This window comes from Camelina sativa, chromosome 1 (assembly GCF_030686135.1).
Source record: "Camelina sativa cultivar CO46 ecotype springtype chromosome 1, ASM3068613v1".
NCBI classification, from domain to species: Eukaryota; Viridiplantae; Streptophyta; class Magnoliopsida; order Brassicales; family Brassicaceae; genus Camelina; species Camelina sativa.
Window position 1 is genome coordinate 15,828,426 of NC_141880.1, and position 22,460 is coordinate 15,850,885.

Genomic DNA, 22,460 nt, shown 5'->3' on the forward strand with positions numbered 1-22,460 from the left:
ATCATCCCGGTCCGGGTTTTAAAACACTGCAGCTGTGTCAATTCGTTTTTCTTTTGGGTAAAAACATCTGTGAAAATAACATTTGGTTCACGTTCACAACAAACTCTGCGAATGCCCATGCTTATGTGAATGTAATGTTAACTTTCAGAAACAAACTTGAAAATATGACAATAGGTCCCAACGAAATGAACAAAATGAGCAGCTTCATTCCATCATATGCTTCAACCCATAAGTGCTTTCATCTTTTCATTGGCAGCCACAAGTTCCGCTGCTATTCCTGGCTCATTTGCCGAGTGCCCAGCATCATCAACAATCTGCAGACCATGTGTCGTGTTACACCAACAAGCAAAAACAAACTTGGAAAAGATCTTCAAGAAAACATCGAAAAGACTTCAAGCTTACCTTGAGGTCTGCCTCTGGCCATGTTTTGTGCAGATCCCAAGCAGACATCATAGGACAGCATACGTCATACCTTCCCTGTCCATTGTAATAATCCAAACCCAGTCTCAATCCCATAATATATATATATATATATATATATATATATATAAAAAGTCTATATCCAAATCCAAGTTAAACTGATGCTTCTTAAAACCTACACAAACATATCACCATTAACAACATGAGACATGCAAGGCCGTGGATCATACAATCCTGTTGTCTGTGTTTACTCTTTCTATTACCTATATCGTTTACACAACTCGGCCTCACTGGATCAATCTCCAAACCAATGAAATCCACAATTTCCAATTTATGAAGGATGTACCTGAACGATGGTGGTCTTAATATGTCGAATTTTATCAACATTGTCTAGCAAGTATGAGTCCGATGGAAAGAAACCCTTGTTAACAAAGTAGTGATTTTCAATCCTTGCAAACGCCTGCAGAGCAAAGTGTCAACAGTTAAGAAATCAGTTTGAAGATTTTACAAGACCAAATGAATCAAGATAAGATTGGAACACTCTTAGAAACTAACCAATGAAAACTTATCATCTTCTGCCTTTTGAATGTTGTCATTATTCGGAAGAAGATAAGCAGTCGTCATTTCCCATTTGGTCCAAGCTCTTGCAGCTGCATACTATAAGACGCATAAATTTGTCAGTCCGCGCACACTCTTTCGGCTAAAACAATCCAATTTCCTTCAACAGCCAAAAAGAATAATAATGTTCAAAGCATTTTCTCGTGTAACAGTTGTAAGATCTCGACTCACTTGAGTTTCCATATCATCAGAGTCCAGTCTCTTGTGATATGCGTCCACAAGGCTACCTCTCTCATTTTCTGGAATCAGATCTCTGAACTCCTCCCAAGCTTAAAAAAACAGAGAAACAAAAACTCATCAAAAAAGAGAAATAATAAGAAGCTCTTGAGCCAAAATCTACTACTGCTGTATTTGCACATAAAACTCTAGTCCCAATATCACTAAAGCTTTATATAAAAACGTCTATAAAAGCAGACAATAGTAATCAGTAACTCCAGGAATACAAGAAAGAGAATTACCATCAGGGTATATAGCAGCAGCACCACCTTCGTAAAACCAATCAATCTCCTTTTTTCGCAACAGAAAAATCCCTCTAAGGACCAAACCAGTAACCTTGCACCAAAGAGTAAACATATAGATATATCTGTCAAGTTATGAATTAAAATACCAAAAGAAACTACTTACTTCATAATTCCATCTATTCAGATCACAATCCAATCAATCAATAACCTATTGTTCTTGTTCCATCTATTATGCAAACTAGATTCCCAACAAAGTAGAATAATATATCTCAGATGTTGTAGAATGTAAACATAACGATTTGCACCTTGTCAGGGTGAGACTGGCTGTATGCAAGTGCTAGAGTGCTTCCCCAAGATCCACCAAAAACCTGCACAAAACAGAGAAAATTAAGATACACATTTGTTCCATCCCAACAACAAGAAGCATATATTTGGAAGAAACTTCTTTACCTGCCATTCTGGAATTTTCAAATGTTCTCTCAGTTTTTCAATGTCATTCACAAGGTCCCATGTAGTGTTTTCCTCCAAGCAAGCATGTGGGGTACTCTTTCCTGCACCTCTCTAGAAGAAAACTTAGGGGTGAATATATATATACAAGTTGGAAAAAATGTAGTGTAGTGTCCAAAAGAGACCAACCTGGTCAAACAGAATAATCCGGTAGAACTCAGGATCGAAGAATCTCCTATTATTAGGAGAAGTCCCTCCTCCAGGCCCTCCGTGAAGAAAAACAACTGGCTGCAAGATGTAAATTCTCACAATTACAATGCAAAAAAAAAGTTAGAAACCTAAAAGACCAAAGAGACAAAGAGAGAGAGAGCTACAGAACATAATGACACGTACGTGTCCATCGGGTTTTCCTGATTGCTCGAAGTAGAGCGTGTGAACATCTGAAACCTTTAAATATCCAGTGCTGTATGGCTCAATGGGAGAATAAAGGGTTCTCGACTTGTTCACCACCAAATCCTCTGCTTCAGGTTCCATTAAATCACTCTTCAACACCTCACTCTTACTGCAACAACTAATCTTGCCCTTTCCTACTAAATTATCAAAGAAAGAAAGCTCAATTCAGATGATGCTGGATGGTTACTACTACTACTACTAATTGACAATTTATTTTAATTTGAGTTGCAAAAAATTGAAACTTTTAACATTAAATTGAAAACTAGAAAACTCCAATATTCCCTTTATATATTCCAAGGCATAATAAACTTGTAAAAAATTAAACGAAATCATACAAAATCTATATAGAGATAAATACAGAACACTCGATATAAGTAAGAGAAACCCTAGGAGCTATGATTAAGGATCATGCGAATGGTAGATAAACCTGGGAATGGGAGATTGAGATTGTTGTTATGGTTTTGTGGAAAGAAATTAACACAGAAGCAAGAAGAGGGCGTAAAGGTCGATGGAAGTAAGTAACTGTGCCTGTGAGGGATGATAAGCCCAAATCTCATATTTATCTCAACTTTTGCATATTTTTCGACTATTTTTTTTTTGGTAGGGAAAAAATACTGTGAGTTGATGACGTAAATGAAAGATTAAACTTTTTCTATTATTTAAAGTTATGTTTGTTTTCGTCAGATAAAAAAACAAAATGACCGTAACTGCACAGTAAAGCTAAAACCAAAACAGCAAGATAGAAACAAAAACACAATAAGCACTTAATAATGATGTCGAGAAGGTTCTCCAAGCAATAGAGGATCAAAACAATCTTATTCCGACACCAATACCATTACGCAGCTGCAGCGAGAAGATCCATAAGCCATGAAGGTTCTCCTAAAGCCAAATTAGACCGAAGTCTTCCATCCTGTGTCACAATCTTTGCAATAGCTACCGCCACTTTATTTGCTAAGCCTGCCACTGTTTGGCACTCTCATGATACAAAACTAACCAAGAAACGATGAATAGCGCCTAAACAGCACAAAACCGGGGCCAATCATGGGGTGAATTAACAGCCACCACCACCATATGACTGTCAATAGCGACTACCACCTTCTCAATGTGCAGGTTCTGTAACGCTTCAAACGTCCACATAATACATTGTAAACCCGCTCTCACAGTCGAATCTTTTCGAGAAAAACCATCTCTAGCATGGTAAACCACCTGCCTCTGCGCATCTCTGACCAACCACGCACCTCCATCCATAGAAGAACTATTAATCCAAGAAAGAGCAACATTACACTTTAAGTTTCCCGACAATGGTTTACACCATCTCTTCTCCAGCTTTCGATTCGTCTTACACCAAGCTGAGTCCATGTTGTCAAGGGTCTGCTGCGCCTCTTGCCAGAGCAGAGCATCTTTTTGTGCTTTCATAACCATCTCCCTCACATCTCCTTGTTTGCTTTGGAAAATAAAATTGTTTTTGTATTTCCACACTGCCCACAACACCCAAGTAATAGCCAACCTTGTCTCTTCAGGGAGCCAATGATCATGGGTAACTCCGTAAATATGCTCACAATTCTTCTCTATATCATTCTTAGAAAAACCGTCCAGTGATGGAGGGATGTTATGAGGCCGGCTCTGAGACTGGTATGGGAAGGACAAAACAAGACCAGGAATCATGACAACCACCCTGTTACCACAAGTACTATGCTACAGAAATCGAAAATAGTACACATGTTGATAGATAAACGTCGAAAAGAATTTTCTTAGAATATATTAAACACTTAACCAAGGTTTTTAATAAAAAGATGAACATTTCTTGTCTTATTACATCTCCTTAACAAGGATAACCTATTTTCAGTGAAAGCTTGGAGGACAAGATGATCAAATGTATCAAACGTCCGACACGGAGCGAGACACAAGGGTTTCAATATTTCCCTCGAGAAATCAAAGCATCCGATAAAAATGTCACCAGTACCCCGTCGAACATAGCACGTAGCCAATTGAGATTTCCGTTCAAGGGCACACTATATCGTTTCACGTGGGTTAATGGCCGGTCCTCGTCAGGTGTATCAATAAACTTGAATGTATGAGACGCACACTCGTAGATCGCAACTCTCTGGTGGTGGATTCTTTTGACATCACGGGACACAGAAAATACCCCAATATCTTGTAAACCTTTTCGGGTCTAGTATTATCATATCCTACGCCACAAGGCCAGAAACCTTTATCCTTGTGGTCGACCCATTTGATCTGTCTCAACCACGGATTCCAAAGCGCTGTCCCTGTTGGACAAATCCCATTATTACAAAACAAGAACCCATCGCAAGAAGTGATGGTGACATCATTAAAATTCAATTCCTGGTAAGGAATACCAGATGAGGATAGCTCATGCAACTTAATCGTTGGGTCAGCTCCATCGAGACCGATGATTTCTATGGAATAAATGTTGGAATTTGACAGGAAGATGAAATGAGGACGGGCACGAGCGAAGTGGTTCTTGACGAAACTCTTTTCAGACAAAAGAACATTCCACCCTTTGCAAACTGATCTTAACTGAAGAAGAGATTGAGGTGGAATTCGAGACAATATATCTTCCTCAACCTCCCATGGAAGAAGCGCCATTTTAAGGTTTTTGAATTCATTTTTTTAGGGGAAGCCAACCTTATCCGCCATGTGTCGCTGCCCCGAAGGAGATTAGTGTCCGCTCATGTGTCGCGACGCCGTGATGCCTATCCACTACCAACTGCTTCCACCACCAACCTAAGGAACCTATATAAACCCGTCTCCTTTTCATTTGTTTCCTCACACCAAAACCAAACAGAAAATCCTTAATGGGCGAGAGTGTGAGTGAGTATCTAGGGAGATTGGAGGGAGTTTGGTCGAGGGTCTAGGAGTCTTAGTCGTTAGGCTAAAATAAATTCTCGAAGCGTGTAGGGTAGTACATGGGTTTATTTATTTAATTAGTTAATTATTTCTTTAATTAATTATTTTAGTTATTTATTTATTTATTAGTTTAGAGTGAGGTTAGGATTTTAAACTTAGAATAATAGGGGGTATTATTCTTGGGTTATTTGCTTGCGTTATTGCATTGTTTGATTGCTTGCATTGTGTAATGCTTGCAATGTTGTTATGCTGCTTATGTGAATGTCTGATATAGCGATGCGATGGAATAGTCGTGATGCTGGACGGTTAGTCGCATTGTCGTTATACTGTCTGATGGCTATATTGTTGATTATATGCTTGCATTATTATTATGTTGCTTGATTATTTGGTAGATATAGTTTAGTGATGGTGTAGCCGTGATGCTGGACGGTTAGTCGCATTGCCGTTATGCTATCTAATGACTATATTATTGATTGTTTGGTAGATATAGTATAGTGATGGTATAACTGTGATGCTGGACGGTTAGTCGCATTAACGTTATGCTGTCCGACTGCTATATTATTGCTTGCCTGCATGTTAGTTAGTATCATTTAGATTGCATTAGGCGAATCATGAGGATCCCGTCGTCAGTTGTGCGTTGCGTGTAACTCTGTAACGTAATGTCTTACGAAGGTTCGGAGCGGGTCATGCCCGGCCGGACGCTACATGACGATGTAGTATGAAGGAATGTATATCCTCTGTAGACTTTGTGTCTAGGGGTGGGGGCATTGCCTTAAGATATCATGGATTCGATAGGGGCCCAACTTAGGAGATAGATGTTGCATGTTTAGTTATCTTGTTTGCGTATACTCGTTGTAGTATACTTGTTTGCTGTGTGCATTGCTTGTTGCGTGTTGCGTGTTGATTGTTATTTTGGGTTTTGGGGTTGGGGAATACTAACAGTAGAGATCCCGGTCTTGCTGAGTAATAATAGATTACTCAGGATGCTACCCAATTTGTTTTACAGGTAACCGTAGTGGGGAGACCTTAGGGGTTGAAAGGATGTTAGGCCAACCTGTGTAGATTTCCTTGCCTTTGTAAAGTAATAGTTTTCTTTATATATTATATATTACTCGATTTAACATTATCAATAAAGCGATGTTTTTCTAAAACCCCGTGTCTCCCAATGATATTTATTAGTCTAGTCCGGACAAATCACAACTCCCGATTCGCGGTACGGGTTGCAAAGCCTTAGGCCATGATTCGCGAGGAACGGGCATCTGCGGTTGGACGGCTTGGGCGATCGGATGCGTTCCGGGAACCTCGGTCGGCCGGCTGCGGGCGTCCTATATGTGATGTTCTCGATCTGTTCTTGGCCTAGAATGGGTCGGGGTGTTACAGTAATACTACATTTACTATTCAAATTCTAGTACTAATTAAAATTTCATAACATTTCCATTTTTTGGTAATAGTACCCATATTCAATAAGTCAAATCTAGAAATAATAAAACTTTTAACATTTTGATAAATATACTAACAAAATCTTCAAGAGTTTGTGATCAAACCATCACCTAAAATTGACTACAAAAAGATATAAAATGCAACAACCAAATTCACTATTGAAAGCAAAAAAAAAATATATATATCATAACAAAAATTTACTTACATAATGAAAACCATTTCTTTCAAACTTCTGCTATTGGTTTCTCTTCTACTCGCTGTCTTTTGTAAGTATACATACCGTACATATAATATCATTTTAAAACAAACCAAAAGAATTTTACATAAGTTAATTTACTTATATCTTAACTTTATTTATTTTATAAGATCATTTCGTTGTATTTGTTTTGTATGTTTGAAGGGCAAAATATTGCGGTCAAATATCATTGTTTAACGAATGAAGATTGCATGAAGCTTTGTCAATGTTATGAAGCGTATTGTGACATAAGATTCAATACTTGTATTTTTGGAAAAAATGATATGGGTCCGAGAGATGTCAGTTCTTCTGAACATCCTTGTATTCAAGGACATAAAAGTTGTGACGGTGGAGAATCTCCACCACGACGATTGAAATTATAATGAAAAAAAAAATGCATGTATACTTTTAAATAGACATTATTTGTTAAAGGAATGAAGAGTCTCATATCCAACAAATTTTATTAAAAATCTACAACTTTAGCTTGATTGATTTTAAATTCTTAATAGATTGGGATGATTAATGTTTCCTCATTTGTAGAGCTGTCTGAATCTTCTGCATGCCTCTAATATGTTGTCTCTGTGTCCAAAGGCACTAACACGAACAAACCCTTCACCTCCTGGTCCGAACCCACTCCCAGGCGTTGTAACCACATGTGTCTTCTCTAGAATCTCTGAGAACACATCCCATGAACTCTGTTTCGGGAACTCTACCCAAACATACGGTGCATTCCTCCCTCCATACACATTGTAGCCTAGCGAAGTGAATGTGTCGATGATTATGTTGGTGTTTTCCTTATAGAATCCAATCACTTTGCGCATTGCCTCAAGCCCTTCAGGGGAGAGGCAAGCAAGTCCACCAGCTTGGGAGAGGTTAGAGGCACCGTTGAAGCTGGTACAGACTATACGATTGAAGTCTTTAGCAACGGGGAATCCATCAGAGTACAGCAGTTGTTTTGGGATCACAGTCCAACCAAGTCTCACTCCAGTAAAACCTGCATATTTGCTGAAAGAAGATGTCTCAATCGCCACCTGCATTCCCAATCAAGAGTCGGTTTAGTGACATAACCATAACTAACATACATCAAAATCACAGCTTTACCTCCTCAGCTCCGGGGATTTCATAGATGGAGTGCGGGTTGTCATCAGACATGTACATTGCATATGCAGAATCATACACTATAATTGATCCGTTCTTCTTTGCAAACTGAACCAACTGTGTTAGTTGCTCTCTTGTGGCAGCAGCACCAGTAGGATTGTTTGGGGAACAGAAAAATATTATATCCGTTCGACCAACAGTGGATAAGTCAGGAAAGAAACCATTCTCTGGAGTGCATCTCATGTACTCGATGTTCTTATACTTTTGGACATCGGTATTAAATTGCCCTGTCTGACCCATAATAACACTAGAGTCGACATAAGCCTGTGTATCAAAATTGAAAAGTGAATCAACATTTAAAGATAGTAGAAAATTAACAGAATTTTGCTTCATGTTTCGTTAGATTTACCGGGTACGAAGGATCCTGGACAGCAATTGTAACATTGGAACCAAACATAACCTGAACAAAGTGGTATCAAGACACAACCGGTCAGTTTCTAATAAAAATGTTCTTATCTTGAATTTTGATCAGAAAGCAATACACAAAAACAAACCTGGAGACGTGATATGTCACATTTAGCACCATCAGAGACAAAAATGTCATCATCCCCTATGGTTAGGCCACCGTAGAACGTTTTAGCAATTGCAGATCGCAGTGGCTGTTCAAACCAAAAGTTTCAGTTAGTTACAAGATTCACCAAATGATGCAACATGAAACAGGATTCTCATCTCCTGTTTCACTACAGAAACAGTTTGCAGAATAGAATGCATTACACAGAAGAAATGCAAAAGCTTAACAATATTCATGGACTTATCAAGACCCAGATCATACAGTTAACACTGCTTAGGAGCTTCATGGTTCAATTCAACACATTTGACATATCCACTTGAGCTCAAATCCCAAGCTAGTACAACTATACATATAATAAATCTTCCACTGACAAATAAGAATGGACTAAAGTAGCAACGAAGACTGCACTGACCTTTGCACCTTGTTCAGCACCATAACCACTGTAACCCTCTATTGTGGACAACTCATGAGCTTTCTACAAAAAACAAAACCAAAATTGACTTCTAAATTAAACAATGCAATATTAGTGAACTAAAAAAGGAAGAGAAAAAGAGATTAAAAAAATGTACTTTTGCAATAGCAGAAGTAATGACTTCAGGAATGGGCTCAGTAGTGTCACCTATTCCAAGACTTATAATTTGTGCATCTGGGTATTTCACCAAATGTGCAGATCTTCTTCTAGCAATCTGTTTGCAAAACTCAGTGACACACAATGTCACAACAACATTTGTCCGAAAAAAAAAACCAAATAAACAGAATCCGATTATGACAAACCTCTGGAAAAAGATACCCAGCTTGGAGTTTGGACATGTTTGAATTCCTTGAAACACTTGTTTTGTACTCTGTAGATGATAAAATCAAAACAGAGGTTAGACCCAATTAGCAAAGCTCAAAGCTTTTTTCTTATGGTTTTGGAAGAGATTCACACCAATCTTTTCTGATTGAGAAGCCTCGCATTTGATCGAACTGGCCCTTTTAGCCATTGGAAGAGATGCATTTCGAGGTCTGCAGGCGGAATAACACAAATCAGATGGCTCTCTAACTCTAATCAGGACATTGAATTCATCATCAAAGTAAAAGAGGAGCAAGAGAGAGAGCGAGAGGAGTACCTGGCATGTAGATATGAAGGTACTAATAAGAATGTGGAAGAAGAAGATGATGATGAAATCATTGGAGAAGAGAGCTGATTGGTCAACGACATTTTTGTTTTCGCCTCTGACAAAAAAAAAAAGAGATTTCAAAATCTGAAGAGGTAACGCGACACAGTGTCGCAGAGTCGTGTCTTTAAGTTTTTTATGTGGTGTGAGTGGAAGATGATAAATTAGGGTTCGAGCTGGTCCGAGAGTGAAACAAACCAGTTTTTTTTTTTGTCCAACCGGTTTAACCGGATCGACAATTCTCATTGATCCAGCCTATCACAGTAAGTAAAGGATTTGTTAGCATCTTTTTTTATTTTATTTTTTTTATTTATTTTTTTTTTTGATTTGTTAGCATCTTATTATTATGTTAACTTGTCTCTCTTTTTTAAAGGATTCTGTTTTTTTTACTCGGGTTAACGTGTGTCATCAAAGTAGGACAACCCAACTTTGCTAGCGAATACTTCATATCTAAAAGGTTATGGTTCGTTTACATTTTTTTTTGGTGTGGTGAAGAAGAAACATGATAGAACGTACTTTCTTGAGTATCTGTTATTGGGTGATACCGGGTTAATCATATCATCTCCTCTCTATCTTGTGTTATTTTTTTTGTTCAGTTTACCATTTGCGGTGACCAAACAGAAGTTGATCCCACTTCTAAATGCGTGACTATTTATATTATTATTAGATGTTAATATGGAGTATACCGTAAAATATTTTTTAATAATCATTACGAAAAAATATATATTATATTTTTTGTTTGTTTTAATATTTTTTATTAATATTTAGATTTTATAATTTTAAATGAATTATACTTTTTGTGTTTGGTACCAATTATGATTATACCATTTTTTGTTAACTTATTTGATATTAGACTAAAATATTTTGTGTATAATAAACCAACTTGTAAAAAACTATATAACAATATCTATGTGTAAACTATAAAACTATATAACAATATCTATGTATGAAATGTTTTATCATTGTAAAATCCAAGTCAAGAAGCAGAGTCTCATCACCTAAAGAATCAACCTCTTCTTGCGGATTGTAGTCTATATCCTTACAGATGGAGAAGCTTACAATGTTAGTGTTTTCAAGGATGCTCTTGACCAGCAAAACCTCTCCTCTTCTTGTAACCGCAATGCTACAGTCTTGAGTGGAAGAAAACAGTTGGAATGGTTCAAACTTGTTAACATCCTCGTAACCTTGTTGTTTAGACAAATCTAGGATCCGAATGTAGCTAAGCTGCGTGCGCATGTAAAGACGGTAACCAAAGAGTACCGCATCGGTTAAGCCTTCTAACCTCCATGGTACACCGCAATGCAGCGGGATTTTAGTGTAATGATCATCACCTTTTTTGCAAAAGCCAACATTACCGCTAGGGAAGTTGAAGAACAAGACTACAACGTACTCTGCCGTCTTCTCGTCTACCCACAAAAGACCCCTTAAGTCTTCGGATTCCTCTTTATCTAAGAGAGACTCTTCTAGATGGGGAAGATCGATCCTAGTCTCGCTAAACACATCGATTATATAGAGATTGAATCGAGAATCTATCACTAGAAACCATTTACCTGAGTTTGCAAGGAATCGATTCCCTGAAAAGTCTCTCTTTGTTCTGTAAGTTCTTTCTTCTTCTTCTGGACTGAACAGCAGCACAGAACCAGAACCATCTTCTTCGTCTTCGTCGTCTTCAGGAAACAGCAACAGCCATGGAGATCTGATTTTCTTGGGAACTGTTAGCTTCGAACTCAAATTCCAGTTCCAACACACGAGCTTGGCGCGGTGGAAATCAGTAAAGCTTAGTCGATTGTAAATTGATTCCAGCAAATCAGGAGGGAGCTCCGACCAGGTACGAGGATTTTGAGTTCCCATGGTCTTGATTGGTCAACAACAAGTTTGGAGTTTGTACGTTCCTCAGTATCTTTTTGTAGTTGTGCGTTTTTTTGTCGGCTTGCTGTCTCCTTATCTTTTTTGTTTGCGTGTTGTCCTTCTTTGACTAAGTATTGTCGTGTTGAAAATCTGACATTATTTTAATTTGTTTTTTCACATGTAGTTTCAGAATTTTCATAAGTAATAAATTTATCATTTCCAAGCTAGCTTTATACACGTTCAACTCTTTACTATTTTTTTTTTTTTTTGATCAAACCTCTTTACTAATTATATAAAATATAAAAATATACTCTAATATTTTTACTGAGTAATTGAAAATTTATTACACACTTAATTTGTAGTTATAATGCCACGTAAAATTGTAAATACAAATTAAATTAATATAAAATAATTTACATTTATGTTTTATCTAAACATTTTTTTTTTACATTTGTTGTTGTAAATGCAAATTAATCGAAAGTCATTAAAATTTTCTATTTTTAATTATAGACATGTATTAAAAAGTATATTCGTGGTAAATAACTTTTTGGTATTTTAAATTTTCTTCTTTGTTAAAAAAAGAAAAGTTATATTTTAAATGTTCTTTACATATTTTATTTAAGAAAACTGTCTCTGAACCGACAAATCAAATTGAACTAATAAGGTCCGGTTTGCTAAAGAAGCTTTCTCGGTGTTCGATTCAAATCGACTCGCCAACCACAATTCTTGCCTTCGAGAAATCTTCGCGACCCTGTGAAGCTTTGATTCGTCAGGTATTTTGATTATACTTCAAATTTATTGCCTTTTAGTCCACAATTCTCAAGCAATTAGGTTACTTGTGAAACCCTAGTTTTAGAAATCTCTGTTTTTTTTTTATGATTCTTGCTCTCGAATCGAAAGATCAAGTTTTGTGGTGGGAAAGCTTTAGAATTCTTGAATTGGACTCTCATTAGCTGTTGACTCGTTTGTTTTTGGATATGCCCATAATGATTAAGGTGAGAATATACGCTGAAACGGTGTGTATTCTTGTGATTACAGAGATTTAGGGAGGGGGTTTTGTGTGGAGTTTAGAATGGATCTGGAAACTGAGAATCGAATAGCTTCAATTCTATTAAGGGAAGCAGCAGAATTGAGAAGACAAGCTGAGAAAGATGGTGTTAGAGCATATCTTGAGAAGCCTAATGTAAGGCATCGACCTAACTCAAGGTTTCTCAAAGCCACTGTTCTTAGTGTTCAGCAATGTATGCTTCTTTATTAACCCTTTCTTCATTTTATTTCCGTTACATAATATGTTCGGTTCTAGTTTAAAGTTATATTTTTTCTTCAAATTCTATCTTATGTGAACATACATTGGAAAGTATAGATTGAAACCAAATAACTCAAGTCATTGGAGACTGTTTAATCTATCTATCCAATCTGCATCAGTGTACCCTTTTGGCATTTTTGTTTCTTTGAAGCAGCAGCAATAGCTGCGGTTTCGGATGGGATTAGGTTCTTTGTTGGTTAATGAGAAGGTTGGTAACATGTGACATTTTTGGTGGTGGTTTATGGTTTAATTATCTATCCTCCGTAATAGTTTTTTTGACTTGTTCACTAGTTTTTGGTTTGCTGGAAAACCAAACATATCTGTGATAGTTTCATTTCTCGTTTACTAGAGTTTGTAAACTTATCTAGTTTACTTTTTAACTCTTACGTGTTCTGTTCCTTGACCGTACAGCAAACAAAGCGGTAGAAACAAATGAGATGTGGAGGGTTCGGAAGAATGAGATTGAGCTAGAAGATGATGTAAGACTCAAGAGGAAAGAAAGAGAGGAAAGCAGTAGTAGCCACATGAAGCAGAATGGTAGTTTCCTGAAAAGGAGTCTGGATAAGAGATGCAGCTCGGGTGATGAGAAAAAGGTTACGTGTACATCATCAAACAAGAGTTGGTATTCAGAAGATGATGATGAAGGCTTACGAGATGATGAAATTATGGCTTTTCTCCAATCACGGTATGTCCTTTCACAGTCAACCTAGCAGCATTTTCTTTCATCTTTGAGTTTGCTAGCCTATCCTCCTCATTCTTTTTCATGTATCTTAAAACGTCTTCTTAATCTCCGACAGGAAAAAACGTGGCAGAGGCTCTGTCGGTCCTATGATGGATGAAACAGGCCCTTATCTTCCCGCCAAGAAGGGACAGTTGCAAAGTTCCGATACAGGAGAACGAAAGGTAGTTCTAGGCCCAGTGAGACCACCTTCACTGAGACAAGACTCAGAGATTGAGCATGGTCAGAGAACAAGAAAGGAGGATACGAAGAAGCATAGTAAAAAGGACAAGAAAAAGGAAAAGAAGAGAAAACGAGACAGGCACTAAGAAAGGTATTCGCATGATGTTCCTTGTGGGAGATATTTGTAGGATGAAATCTTTGTTCCTTTTGGTCCGCGAAAAATTTATAGATGGTTGTGATCCCCTGTGATATATATTAACTGTACGATGAAATTATTATATATTTCATACAAAGTGGAACGCCCCTATGTCATAGAATGCGAAGTAAGATCATTTGAGAGTCCAGCAAGTGTTTTCAAACAAACATTATAATAGTGAACAAGTATCTCTTTGGTTCGTCGCTTACAAAGAAGCTCTCTTCAATTCATTCTACGATACGTCTTTTAAAGCCTTTGTATACTCTCTTTGGCTTGAAAGGAATCGGTGAAGACATGGTAACATCGTTAACCCTCCCTCCCTCGACTCTCATCAAGAACATTGATTGGATAGAAACAAATGACTAGTGACTAGATGCAGCAAAAGGTTTGTGCGAAACATCTATCAACTCGAGAATTGGTTAAAGCAAGGTTGAGAGTACAACTACAAATATGTAAAAATATTATTTGATAAACTGGAATAGAAGGTCTCACAATGTTGTCATGGTCTTGGATATTATTGATAAGCTTTCTCAAAGAGAAGATGACACAAGGAAAAAGTCTCAGTCAAGTCCCAGGAAGAAACCATAGAGCATCCTTGAGCTTCATGTTGGAGAGCCTGGAGAAGCGTTTGAGGGTCTTGGTTGCAAGGTTGAACACACAGATTTCAATGTCTAAAGTCCTCATATGGAAACGGTGACAGGCGGACTCATGACTGGTGAAATAGATGGAGTTTGGTTCGAGACCAGGCACCGTTGTATGCATTCCAAGAAGCAAGGCCTCCTCACCTAGAGAGATCACCTCAATGTAACGCTGATTCATGTCACGGAAGCTCCTATGTCTTCTCTGGGCAAGGAAACTCTCGTTTGAAAAATTACAAACTTTTCTTTTCTTTCCGATATCTAACATATATTAACAGTTCATGCTAGTAATATCTTTCTACATGTTGTACGAACAATTTGTAGATAAGGAAATAAACTATACCTAAGAAGCAGTGTTATTACATGACATATGATCTGACTTTTATATATATGACTCTTTCGAAGCAAAACTTGTCCCATGGAAACTGGATCTTCTGAGCTATATAGCACCGTGTGTATATGGTTCAGACAACTAATATTGAGCACTCGAAGTTGTGGCTGTCATGAGTCTTCAAAATGATGATCCGTCTCATCGAATATCTCTTCCTACAATCACATTCACAAACAAATGACAACTGAATTGAAATAAAACAAGAGGAAAACGCCATAAGAATTAAAGAGGTAATAGTTTGTTACTACTTGCCTGCAAAAGTTCTTCAATGACATCTTCCATGGTAATGATACCAACAGCTTCTTCCTCCTCAGCTAGCTTTGGTAGCGGATGTTCGTTAAATTGCAAAATGTCAGCGTTATTATCTTTGGACCACCTCTTGCTCGTCGACCCTGCTTTAAACGAATTTGCTCGGTTTGGAAAACTTTTCCATTTCTGAAGTGATCTCCTTCTTGTTAACTTTTTTTCCGGTTGGGATCTCTCATTATCCACATCCACTCTGACTTCATTTAGAGTCCCTATTCAAAGTAGAGAGGAAGTTATTAATCCATGTAAGAGATTTTCATCCCATTGTAACTCCCACAAAGAAAAACCAGTTACCGTTTGCAGCATCATTACTGGGTAATGGGTGGATTTTGTCACACTGTCTCACAACCACAGCCATGTGGCTGTGTCCTTTCTGAAACTCGTTCAATATATCATATAGAGGTAAGGTTTCTGGAACTCTGGAGTGCATTGGAGAAAAACAAGAACAAGCAATCAAAAGCATATTCAACAAGTCTTCAGTCGTTTACATTTGGCAATCCATATTCTAATTGGTAAAGTTACCTTGGGATTCTTCGTATCGTCACATTTTTTACTTGTATTTCTTCATCAGGGTTGATAGTCAATAAGTTCTTCACCTGATGATAAATTGAAGAGCCGTTAGTGGCAAATACAGGTGGACAATAATGTACTAAGATTCTTCAACTGCTTGAATGTATCGTGAGATGGAGATTGACCAAAACAAGTCCAATTATGTTGGTATGTTGCTCATAGTATACTGGAACCCTGCTATGACCTTTCTCAAGAATCAAATTCATCAAATCCCTGATGAAGGACAAAAGAAACTAAGTTTAGAATGACTCGGAGAATTAAGGAATCTATGCAGGGGGTTGGAACGAACCAAGACCTGTCTAGTTTTGCATTGATGTCAATCACAAAAGTTTCAGAAACTGGTGTCATTGCATCTTTAGCCATTTTACCAGATAGTTCAAGAGCTCCAGCAATGATTGTTGTTTCATCATGTGTTAATTCTCCACCTTTTCCAGCCTGAAAGAATTGGGATGCTAAGTTATTCAGCTGACAACATAATGCAAAAAAGCATAAATAGAAACATGTCATCTTGAAGGTCAGGTAAACACATGGGGACAGACAGTTGCACACAACTCATAATTTGAGACATAAGAGATACCGAAGACATGCCTCATTTCCATGCAAATCCACAAGTGTTTTCAGTTCAGCTCTGCGGAAAAGGGCTACACGACCATGACCAAGTAGAAAGTCCAGCAGCTGAAATATGTACAGTAAAAAAAAAAAAGGAGCAAAGACTGTATCAGGACAAAGACTCAATGTCCAGGGCAATCACTCTTGGGACCCTCCTGCATAACTAAAAAGCTCAACATGGGAGATTCGGGTGTGCAATCAATCACCTTACTAATCGGCCATGCAACTGGTAAGCAGATCCAGACTAGGACACGGACAAACGGAGCCACTGTTGAACCAATTGCCAAACCATGACGAGAACAGACCGACTGAGGTATAATCTGCAGATGGGAGTTAAGTCAACAATCAATTGTATCCATCATATACAGTGAAAATATTCAGGTAAATGATAAGTAAAACCAGAGCTCACCTCACCAAAGAGAAGAATTAGTGTCACTGAAATCAGAATGGCACCCCAAGCCGTCACAAGAGCGTCAAGGAAAATAGGAAGCGTCTGAAAACCAAAAGTTACAATAAGTAAATACAAGAACATACAAGAACCCAATAAGTAAGTACAATCCCCCAAATTCAAGTACTAATACTCTATACCTCCATAGCAGCTGCATTGCAAATCAGTAAAGTGCAAAGCAAAAGATGCTGATTTTTCACAACTGGCAATATCTTTGCTGCATCAAAAGCACAAACCCACTTGCAAATCATTAAGATAATGAAACAAGACATTCTAATTTATCAAACAACCATGAAACAAAGTCATTGATGTTGTAATCCAAAACTAAACATGCCAATATTAATCTTCAATACTAAATCCACAAGTTACAATTTAATATTCCTAGAAAACAATCTAAACCCAAATTATGAAGTTAATTAAAATAATTAAATCAGAGAGACTCGTGACATTTACCAAACCAACAACACATGCGAGAGATTCTGATTCCCTTTAATAATTCCAAAATTAAAGCAAAAGAAAAAAACTTTTTTTAGTTGAGAATCAAAATTACCAGCATGTATACGATCTGTGGGAGTACCGGATTTAGCAAGAACCTCAAGATCAACGAGACTCATAGACATAAGACCCAAGGTAAGACCAGACATTAGTCCAGCGAACAAGACTAGTAACACTATCACAACTATGTGTATAAAGAAGTTGGTCTCGCAGCATTCATACTCAACAGCCATAGTTTCACCCAAAGAAAAAGAACCCAGAAATTGAAAACCCTAATCTTACGTCAACATCCTTCGAAATCACGTACGGACAAAAATACACCGTTTCGAAATTAAGCTAAGAATGATAGTTGAAATCAGAATGAGATGAGCTCTGATTGTTCAGAAAGATTGTGATTTGTGACACAAGAAACACAAAAAAAAAAGAAAAAAAAAACAGAGATTACGAAGAGAGAGATCTGAGTAAATTGTAGAGTGAGTGGAAGACGAAAAGGTGATGAAGAAGACACTTAAGAAAAAAAAAAAACACATTTTTTCTTGACGAAACTTGGAGGAGATGGTTTGCGTGGCGAAAGACTAAACTGCCCACGCGATGTTAAAGCAAACGTGTTTTTTCGGGGAAGGGTGTTTTTTCGGGGAAGGGTGTTTTTAGTCATTTAGCTGATTCTTTTACTTAGGATCTTAATGGCAACAAGTCAAAGCGGAACGAACACGGATACAGCGGACAAAACAGCATTAAAGCGATCGGAATGGACAAAGCGGTTGAAGTGGATCCAAAAGACGGTTTTATGAATTGAATGGTAAAAGACGGACAAATTAGACTACTTTTATTCTATTTTTCAAATATGATTATAATTTTTTTTTTTTAAAAATTTCTTAATACAACATAATAAAAGATGAAAATATAAAAAATTACAAACCCAAATATAAAATCAAATACTCTGGTTTTCCCATAACATAGTTGCGATAGTTTCTCGAATGTTCGTCATGTGTTGTTCATCTGCATTCTCTGCTTCATCAAGCTCATAAGATGCATTGTCTTGATCCTCAGTTTGAGTTTCTGTAAAATCTTCCACAAAATCTGCATCTGTAAAATTTGAAACTCTAATAAAATTATGAAGACCATTGTTGCAATAATTACTCTCTTTTGGATATTCATATCATATCTCAGAAAATCGGTTAAAATTCTCCATTTCTTCTTCCACACCCCAAAAGTGTGTTCAATGATAGATCGAAGAGATGCATGAGACCTATTAAACAATTCTTCCTTATTTCTCGGAGGAGGACCAGTATAGAACTGTGACATGTGATATCTCACAACTCTATTTCGTGTTGACCTATAAGGAGCTAAAAATCCTTGCTTATTAGGATACCCATAGTCAACTACATAACACTTGTGTGTAGGTGGTAATGGAAATTCAGAATCGCCATTTTGTGCAAGTGAAAGGACAGCTGTATCGTGACATGAACCTGGTGCTTCATTCCATACATATGTGAATAGCATATTCATATCATAAATTGTCATTATATTGATGCTTGCATAGTCGTGTCTGTTCCAATACATGGCTTTTAGTTCAGGCTTGACTTTAACACACACATGAGTTCCGTCCATAGCTCCAACAAAACCACTGAAATATGGCCAATATCATCTATCAGCTTGTAGACGCTGTGGAATCCGGTTTAATTGTTGTGTTGTTGGTGTCTTGATGTAATCAGCCTCTAGAAGTTCTATAGCTTGCAACACTTCACCAAATTTTCTATTCATGGTTTCTTGGTTTCGTCCAAATCATAAGCCAACATCTCATTGAAATTCATTGTGTCCGCACACTCGTAGAAACATAGCTGTACTCTCTTCAACACTCACATTCAGCGAATGTTGTAATCCATAATTTTCTTTTAAAATAGTGCATAGTCCTGCGAAGGCAGCAAATAAAATTCTTAATAATTGTAGACATGCAACATGGTCATTTTGAATACGATTCCAAAGATTTTGCCACCCTAACCCTCCACCGGTTTTGTATGGTCCTTTGTGAAAATTTTGTTCATAATAATCCAATGTTGGATTTATTAAAAGATCTTCTATTTGCTCATTTTCCAAAGTCCATAACTCGAACCGTTCTACTTCAAAAAGCCTGAAATAACATTAAAATCACATAAGTCACCTGATTTCTTTTTAATTATCACAAATACCATATAAAAAACAACATATTAATAAAACATAAGTGCAAACTGACATAAATATCATAATTTTTTTTTCAAACATAATTGTCACATAAATAAATTACTCTTCATCATTTTCGCTCATGTCATTATCAAATAAGTTTTGTCGAGGAAGAGGTTGAGATGTCGATGCGTTGTTTTGTCCAAAAGTGTTAAACAGTCCCAATGGTCCTGGTGTTTGAAACATTTGACCAGTTGGTGAATTATTGAGAAACCCTAGGCTTGGGGATCCTACTCGTGGTCTTGGTGTATAACGTGTAAAGCCTAACCCTGGAGATCCAAAACTTGATACTGGAGAATATCGACCAATCCCTATACTCGGAGATCCTACTTGTGATCTTGGAGATGCTCATTGCTCAACATTTAGTGGTGCCAAAAACTGTCGAAAACCAGTAGTAGGTGGATCAATTGATGTACTTGGAGTTCTTTGGCTTGTATGCGTAGACATACTGTCTGCTGATGATGGATCAGATGATCGAGGTGTAGACGATCCACTTGGTGGGCGAGTGGTTCCTATATGTTCACCATGTCTTGTAAATCATGTTAGAGACTCCATTAACAATATCCTATCCTCATAGGTCTGAAACCGAGTTGATGACATCCAGTAATTACGCCAAAAGAGATCAGTCTTCAGAAGTTGGAGGCATTGAATGTAGAAATCATTGTATCTTGGAATATCTAATGACTCAAGTTACTCGACCGCCTTTTCAAACCCGGTATAATCTTCGCGGTCAAAGGCACCAGGGCGTAGTCGTTCATAGGTTTCCCTTTGAAAGTCTCTAATGGACGATATTGTCTCTTGGATGGTTGCTTCAAAATTTTACCTTCTACACGGTGCTCGTGTTCCGCTAGGTCCCCTTGACCCAGTTCTTCGGCTAGATGATGGGTCAGCTCTTGAATGTTGTCGCCCACTACGATCAAGTATCTGAATTGGTGACTGTGATTCGGTAGCCATACGTGAGAATTCATATGATGATTGTGAATCATCATAAATGTTCACATGATACGTCTCCTCGTTTTGTTGAGTTTATGGAACCTCATTTGGCTCTGAACCATCATCGTTATCACCGTCATGCGACTTTTCATTTCAAATTTGAGCTCTTCTTTGTCGCACAGAATACTGATGCTGCGAACCCACATCTAAGACAACAAAGTAACGAGACTTGGTTTCCCAATCTATTGGTGGTTCTCGGTTCAGACGTGCAAGTTTGCTAAACTCCTAAAATTAAAATTTTGTATAAGAAAATTTTCTATAAATTTTTAATCTTAATAATTATTGGAAAAAATAAGGACCTGTTCAGAATCATTCCACCATCCATCTTCTGCCATAATCTGCCCCGTAATATTATCAACTGAAATTTATTTTTAAATTTAATATTGAAGCTAGATATGTCATATTTTTAATAAAAATGAAAATTTATTAATCCTTATTAGTTATATTTATTATAATATTTTTTTGAACCATTAATCAATTATTTGACAATATTTTAAAATTCTAAACTGAGTAAAAAAAAGAATCTAAACTTATAAAATATTGATACATAAATATTCACAATAGGCTAGTATAAAGTATTTATCTATCAAAAAATAAGCTAACAAGCTTTAGGTTTCTGAAAAAAATATTACACAATTTTTTTTTATAGAAATTTACCCGTATTCGTGTAGAAGATTGAGATATAGTGTTTGTATTTCTTTTCCTAGAAGACATCACTATAATGAAGCAAAAAAAAAACAGTTAATCAATAAGTGAATATATAAGATAAACTTACATGATTTGAATAAATATTTATTTACCTTGGTGAATGCTAGAACTTTTTTCTATAGTAACAAGCTGAACAAACAATAAAAATGTTGAGAGGATTTTTTTTCTGTATTTTTCAGTTTGTAGTGAAATTCTGTTGGAAAACATGAGAGTGGATGGTGTAAGTTTGGTTCCTCCCGGTTATAAAGACCAAATATGAGAAAAAATAAATTCAAAAGAAAAAAGAAAAAATTTGATTAGTTGTCAAAAAACAGATTACATTTCTGTGGACAGGACCACTCCTCTTGTGTGTATGGACTGCTCCCAACTGCGTTCCTTCTCTTTTTTTGTCCGCTTTTACTTTTTTTTTTTTTTAATTTTTTTTTTAGTCTACTTTATTGTGGTCCGAAACTGAATGGTAAATAAACTATGGACAAAACCACAAACGGACAAAACCGTGGGGTTCATGGTAACCATTCACTACCTTAGTCAGATTATTTAGCAATGAGTTTTTTGACATTTTTTTAGTACAAGTTAGAGATTTGATATTTTGGTGTATTCGAGTACAATGTGATAAGGTTGTGATTGTGATTTGGTGGAATAATCTATATATACATTTTTGGAGACATTTATGAAATTAATTCTGAAGTTCAAACTTATTTACAAGTATGCCATTGACATTAATTATTAATTTAATAAAAATTTGTAAAACTTTGGTTTGTTCAAAGTACTCTCTCTTACAAAGGCCCAAGCCCATTGATATCCTAAATATTTTTGGATCCGATATTTTTCCAGATCTTACCTATTTAGTCGGTTGAGACCAAAATAAATAAATAAATCAACTTTCCCAATTATAGAAGAAGAAGACATGACCCATATATCTCTCTATAACCAAAAAATATTATTTAATTTCATTTGCTCATTGCTAACATATCTATATACACATATGTATCATAATAATAACAAAGGAAAACATTAGTATGGATCAACTGAAAGTTTTAAACGTCTAAAATTAAAAGGA

General features: G+C 36.7%; 5 protein-coding genes, 1 long non-coding RNA gene and 2 pseudogenes across 10 annotated transcripts; 2 read left to right on the forward strand and 6 right to left on the reverse strand.

Moving 5' to 3' along the window:
* Positions 1 to 33: 33 nt before the first annotated feature.
* On the reverse strand, positions 34 to 3,068 carry LOC104792910 (proline iminopeptidase-like). Of its 2 annotated transcripts, none has more exons than XM_010519175.2 (11): positions 2,827 to 3,068; positions 2,340 to 2,533; positions 2,136 to 2,234; positions 1,950 to 2,060; positions 1,805 to 1,867; positions 1,497 to 1,590; positions 1,210 to 1,307; positions 976 to 1,077; positions 767 to 880; positions 403 to 477; positions 34 to 314 (listed from the first exon to the last, which is right to left on the reverse strand). In XM_010519175.2, the coding sequence occupies exons 1-11, from the start codon at positions 2,954 to 2,956 to the stop codon at positions 222 to 224; spliced, it is 1,173 nt and encodes a 390-aa protein (XP_010517477.2). In that variant the 5' UTR covers positions 2,957 to 3,068; the 3' UTR covers positions 34 to 221. The 2 variants fall into 2 exon arrangements, with proteins under 2 accessions (XP_010517477.2, XP_019084057.2); XM_019228512.2 differs by having other exon boundaries at positions 2,340 to 2,536; positions 2,827 to 3,029.
* Positions 3,069 to 3,413: 345 nt separating this feature from the next.
* Positions 3,414 to 5,009, reverse strand: LOC109127554 (putative F-box protein At3g51171; annotated as a pseudogene).
* Positions 5,010 to 6,863: 1,854 nt separating this feature from the next.
* On the forward strand, positions 6,864 to 7,380 carry LOC147949979 (uncharacterized). Its single transcript, XR_015562552.1, has 2 exons — positions 6,864 to 6,976; positions 7,111 to 7,380. It is a non-coding gene; the product is annotated as an uncharacterized LOC147949979 (long non-coding RNA).
* LOC104792920 (LL-diaminopimelate aminotransferase, chloroplastic) lies at positions 7,323 to 10,026 on the reverse strand. Its single transcript, XM_087459715.1, has 9 exons — positions 9,724 to 10,026; positions 9,543 to 9,619; positions 9,389 to 9,456; positions 9,184 to 9,300; positions 9,027 to 9,089; positions 8,598 to 8,702; positions 8,453 to 8,503; positions 8,047 to 8,367; positions 7,323 to 7,976 (listed from the first exon to the last, which is right to left on the reverse strand). Exons 1-9 carry the CDS (start codon positions 9,813 to 9,815, stop codon positions 7,476 to 7,478), a joined length of 1,395 nt encoding a protein of 464 aa, XP_087315841.1. The 5' UTR covers positions 9,816 to 10,026; the 3' UTR covers positions 7,323 to 7,475.
* Positions 10,027 to 10,626: 600 nt separating this feature from the next.
* On the reverse strand, positions 10,627 to 11,661 carry LOC147949980 (F-box protein At2g14290 pseudogene; annotated as a pseudogene). The gene has a single exon (XR_015562550.1). The product of XR_015562550.1 is annotated as an F-box protein At2g14290 pseudogene (transcript).
* A 564-nt stretch (positions 11,662 to 12,225) lies between these two features.
* Positions 12,226 to 14,119, forward strand: LOC104792945 (uncharacterized). 2 transcript variants are annotated; one of them, XM_087459730.1, is made up of 5 exons: positions 12,240 to 12,392; positions 12,658 to 12,860; positions 13,045 to 13,133; positions 13,337 to 13,610; positions 13,723 to 14,119. In XM_087459730.1, exons 4-5 carry the CDS (start codon positions 13,363 to 13,365, stop codon positions 13,970 to 13,972), a joined length of 498 nt encoding a protein of 165 aa, XP_087315856.1. In that variant the 5' UTR covers positions 12,240 to 12,392; positions 12,658 to 12,860; positions 13,045 to 13,133; positions 13,337 to 13,362; the 3' UTR covers positions 13,973 to 14,119. The 2 variants fall into 2 exon arrangements, with proteins under 2 accessions (XP_010517523.2, XP_087315856.1); XM_010519221.3 differs by lacking the exon at positions 13,045 to 13,133 and having other exon boundaries at positions 12,226 to 12,392.
* Positions 14,120 to 14,901: 782 nt separating this feature from the next.
* Positions 14,902 to 18,104, reverse strand: LOC104792954 (DUF21 domain-containing protein At2g14520). 2 transcript variants are annotated; one of them, XM_010519234.3, is made up of 11 exons: positions 17,535 to 18,104; positions 17,125 to 17,201; positions 16,946 to 17,029; positions 16,743 to 16,856; positions 16,516 to 16,602; positions 16,223 to 16,362; positions 16,053 to 16,140; positions 15,880 to 15,953; positions 15,652 to 15,776; positions 15,304 to 15,569; positions 14,902 to 15,206 (listed from the first exon to the last, which is right to left on the reverse strand). In XM_010519234.3, exons 1-11 carry the CDS (start codon positions 17,710 to 17,712, stop codon positions 15,162 to 15,164), a joined length of 1,278 nt encoding a protein of 425 aa, XP_010517536.1. In that variant the 5' UTR covers positions 17,713 to 18,104; the 3' UTR covers positions 14,902 to 15,161. The 2 variants fall into 2 exon arrangements, with proteins under 2 accessions (XP_010517536.1, XP_010517533.1); XM_010519231.3 differs by having other exon boundaries at positions 16,217 to 16,362; positions 17,535 to 18,066.
* A 306-nt stretch (positions 18,105 to 18,410) lies between these two features.
* Positions 18,411 to 19,090, reverse strand: LOC147949981 (uncharacterized). The gene is made up of 2 exons (XM_087511676.1): positions 18,766 to 19,090; positions 18,411 to 18,565 (listed from the first exon to the last, which is right to left on the reverse strand). Exons 1-2 carry the CDS (start codon positions 19,088 to 19,090, stop codon positions 18,411 to 18,413), a joined length of 480 nt encoding a protein of 159 aa, XP_087367802.1.
* Positions 19,091 to 22,460: the final 3,370 nt, after the last annotated feature.

Bases quoted from the DNA above. Each gene is read 5' to 3' on its own strand.
- LOC104792910 (XM_019228512.2), bottom strand. From the start codon at position 2,956: ATGAGATTTGGGCTTATCATCCCTCACAGGCACAGTTACTTACTTCCA. The intron at 1,591-1,804 runs GTGCAAATCGTT...CTTTGGTGCAAG, and splicing joins GCCAGTCTCACCCTGACAAG to GTTACTGGTTTGGTCCTTAG. The intron at 478-766 runs GTACATCCTTCA...TACAATGGACAG, and splicing joins TTAAGACCACCATCGTTCAG to GGAAGGTATGACGTATGCTG.
- LOC104792920 (XM_087459715.1), bottom strand. From the start codon at position 9,815: ATGTCGTTGACCAATCAGCTCTCTTCTCCAATGATTTCATCATCATCT. The intron at 9,620-9,723 runs GTACTCCTCTCG...TTCCGCCTGCAG, and splicing joins CCTTCATATCTACATGCCAG to ACCTCGAAATGCATCTCTTC. The intron at 9,301-9,388 runs GTTTGTCATAAT...TTTTGCAAACAG, and splicing joins CTGGGTATCTTTTTCCAGAG to ATTGCTAGAAGAAGATCTGC.
- LOC104792945 (XM_010519221.3), top strand. From the start codon at position 12,692: ATGGATCTGGAAACTGAGAATCGAATAGCTTCAATTCTATTAAGGGAA. The intron at 12,861-13,336 runs GTATGCTTCTTT...TTGACCGTACAG, and splicing joins TGTTCTTAGTGTTCAGCAAT to CAAACAAAGCGGTAGAAACA. The intron at 13,611-13,722 runs GTATGTCCTTTC...AATCTCCGACAG, and splicing joins ATGGCTTTTCTCCAATCACG to GAAAAAACGTGGCAGAGGCT.
- LOC104792954 (XM_010519231.3), bottom strand. From the start codon at position 17,712: ATGGCTGTTGAGTATGAATGCTGCGAGACCAACTTCTTTATACACATA. The intron at 16,363-16,515 runs GCATGTCTTCGG...CAATTCTTTCAG, and splicing joins TGGATTTGCATGGAAATGAG to GCTGGAAAAGGTGGAGAATT. The intron at 15,777-15,879 runs GTAACTTTACCA...AATGCACTCCAG, and splicing joins ACGATACGAAGAATCCCAAG to AGTTCCAGAAACCTTACCTC.
- LOC147949981 (XM_087511676.1), bottom strand. From the start codon at position 19,090: ATGGACGGAACTCATGTGTGTGTTAAAGTCAAGCCTGAACTAAAAGCC. The intron at 18,566-18,765 runs GTCCTCCTCCGA...CAAATTTTACAG, and splicing joins CATGTCACAGTTCTATACTG to ATGCAGATTTTGTGGAAGAT.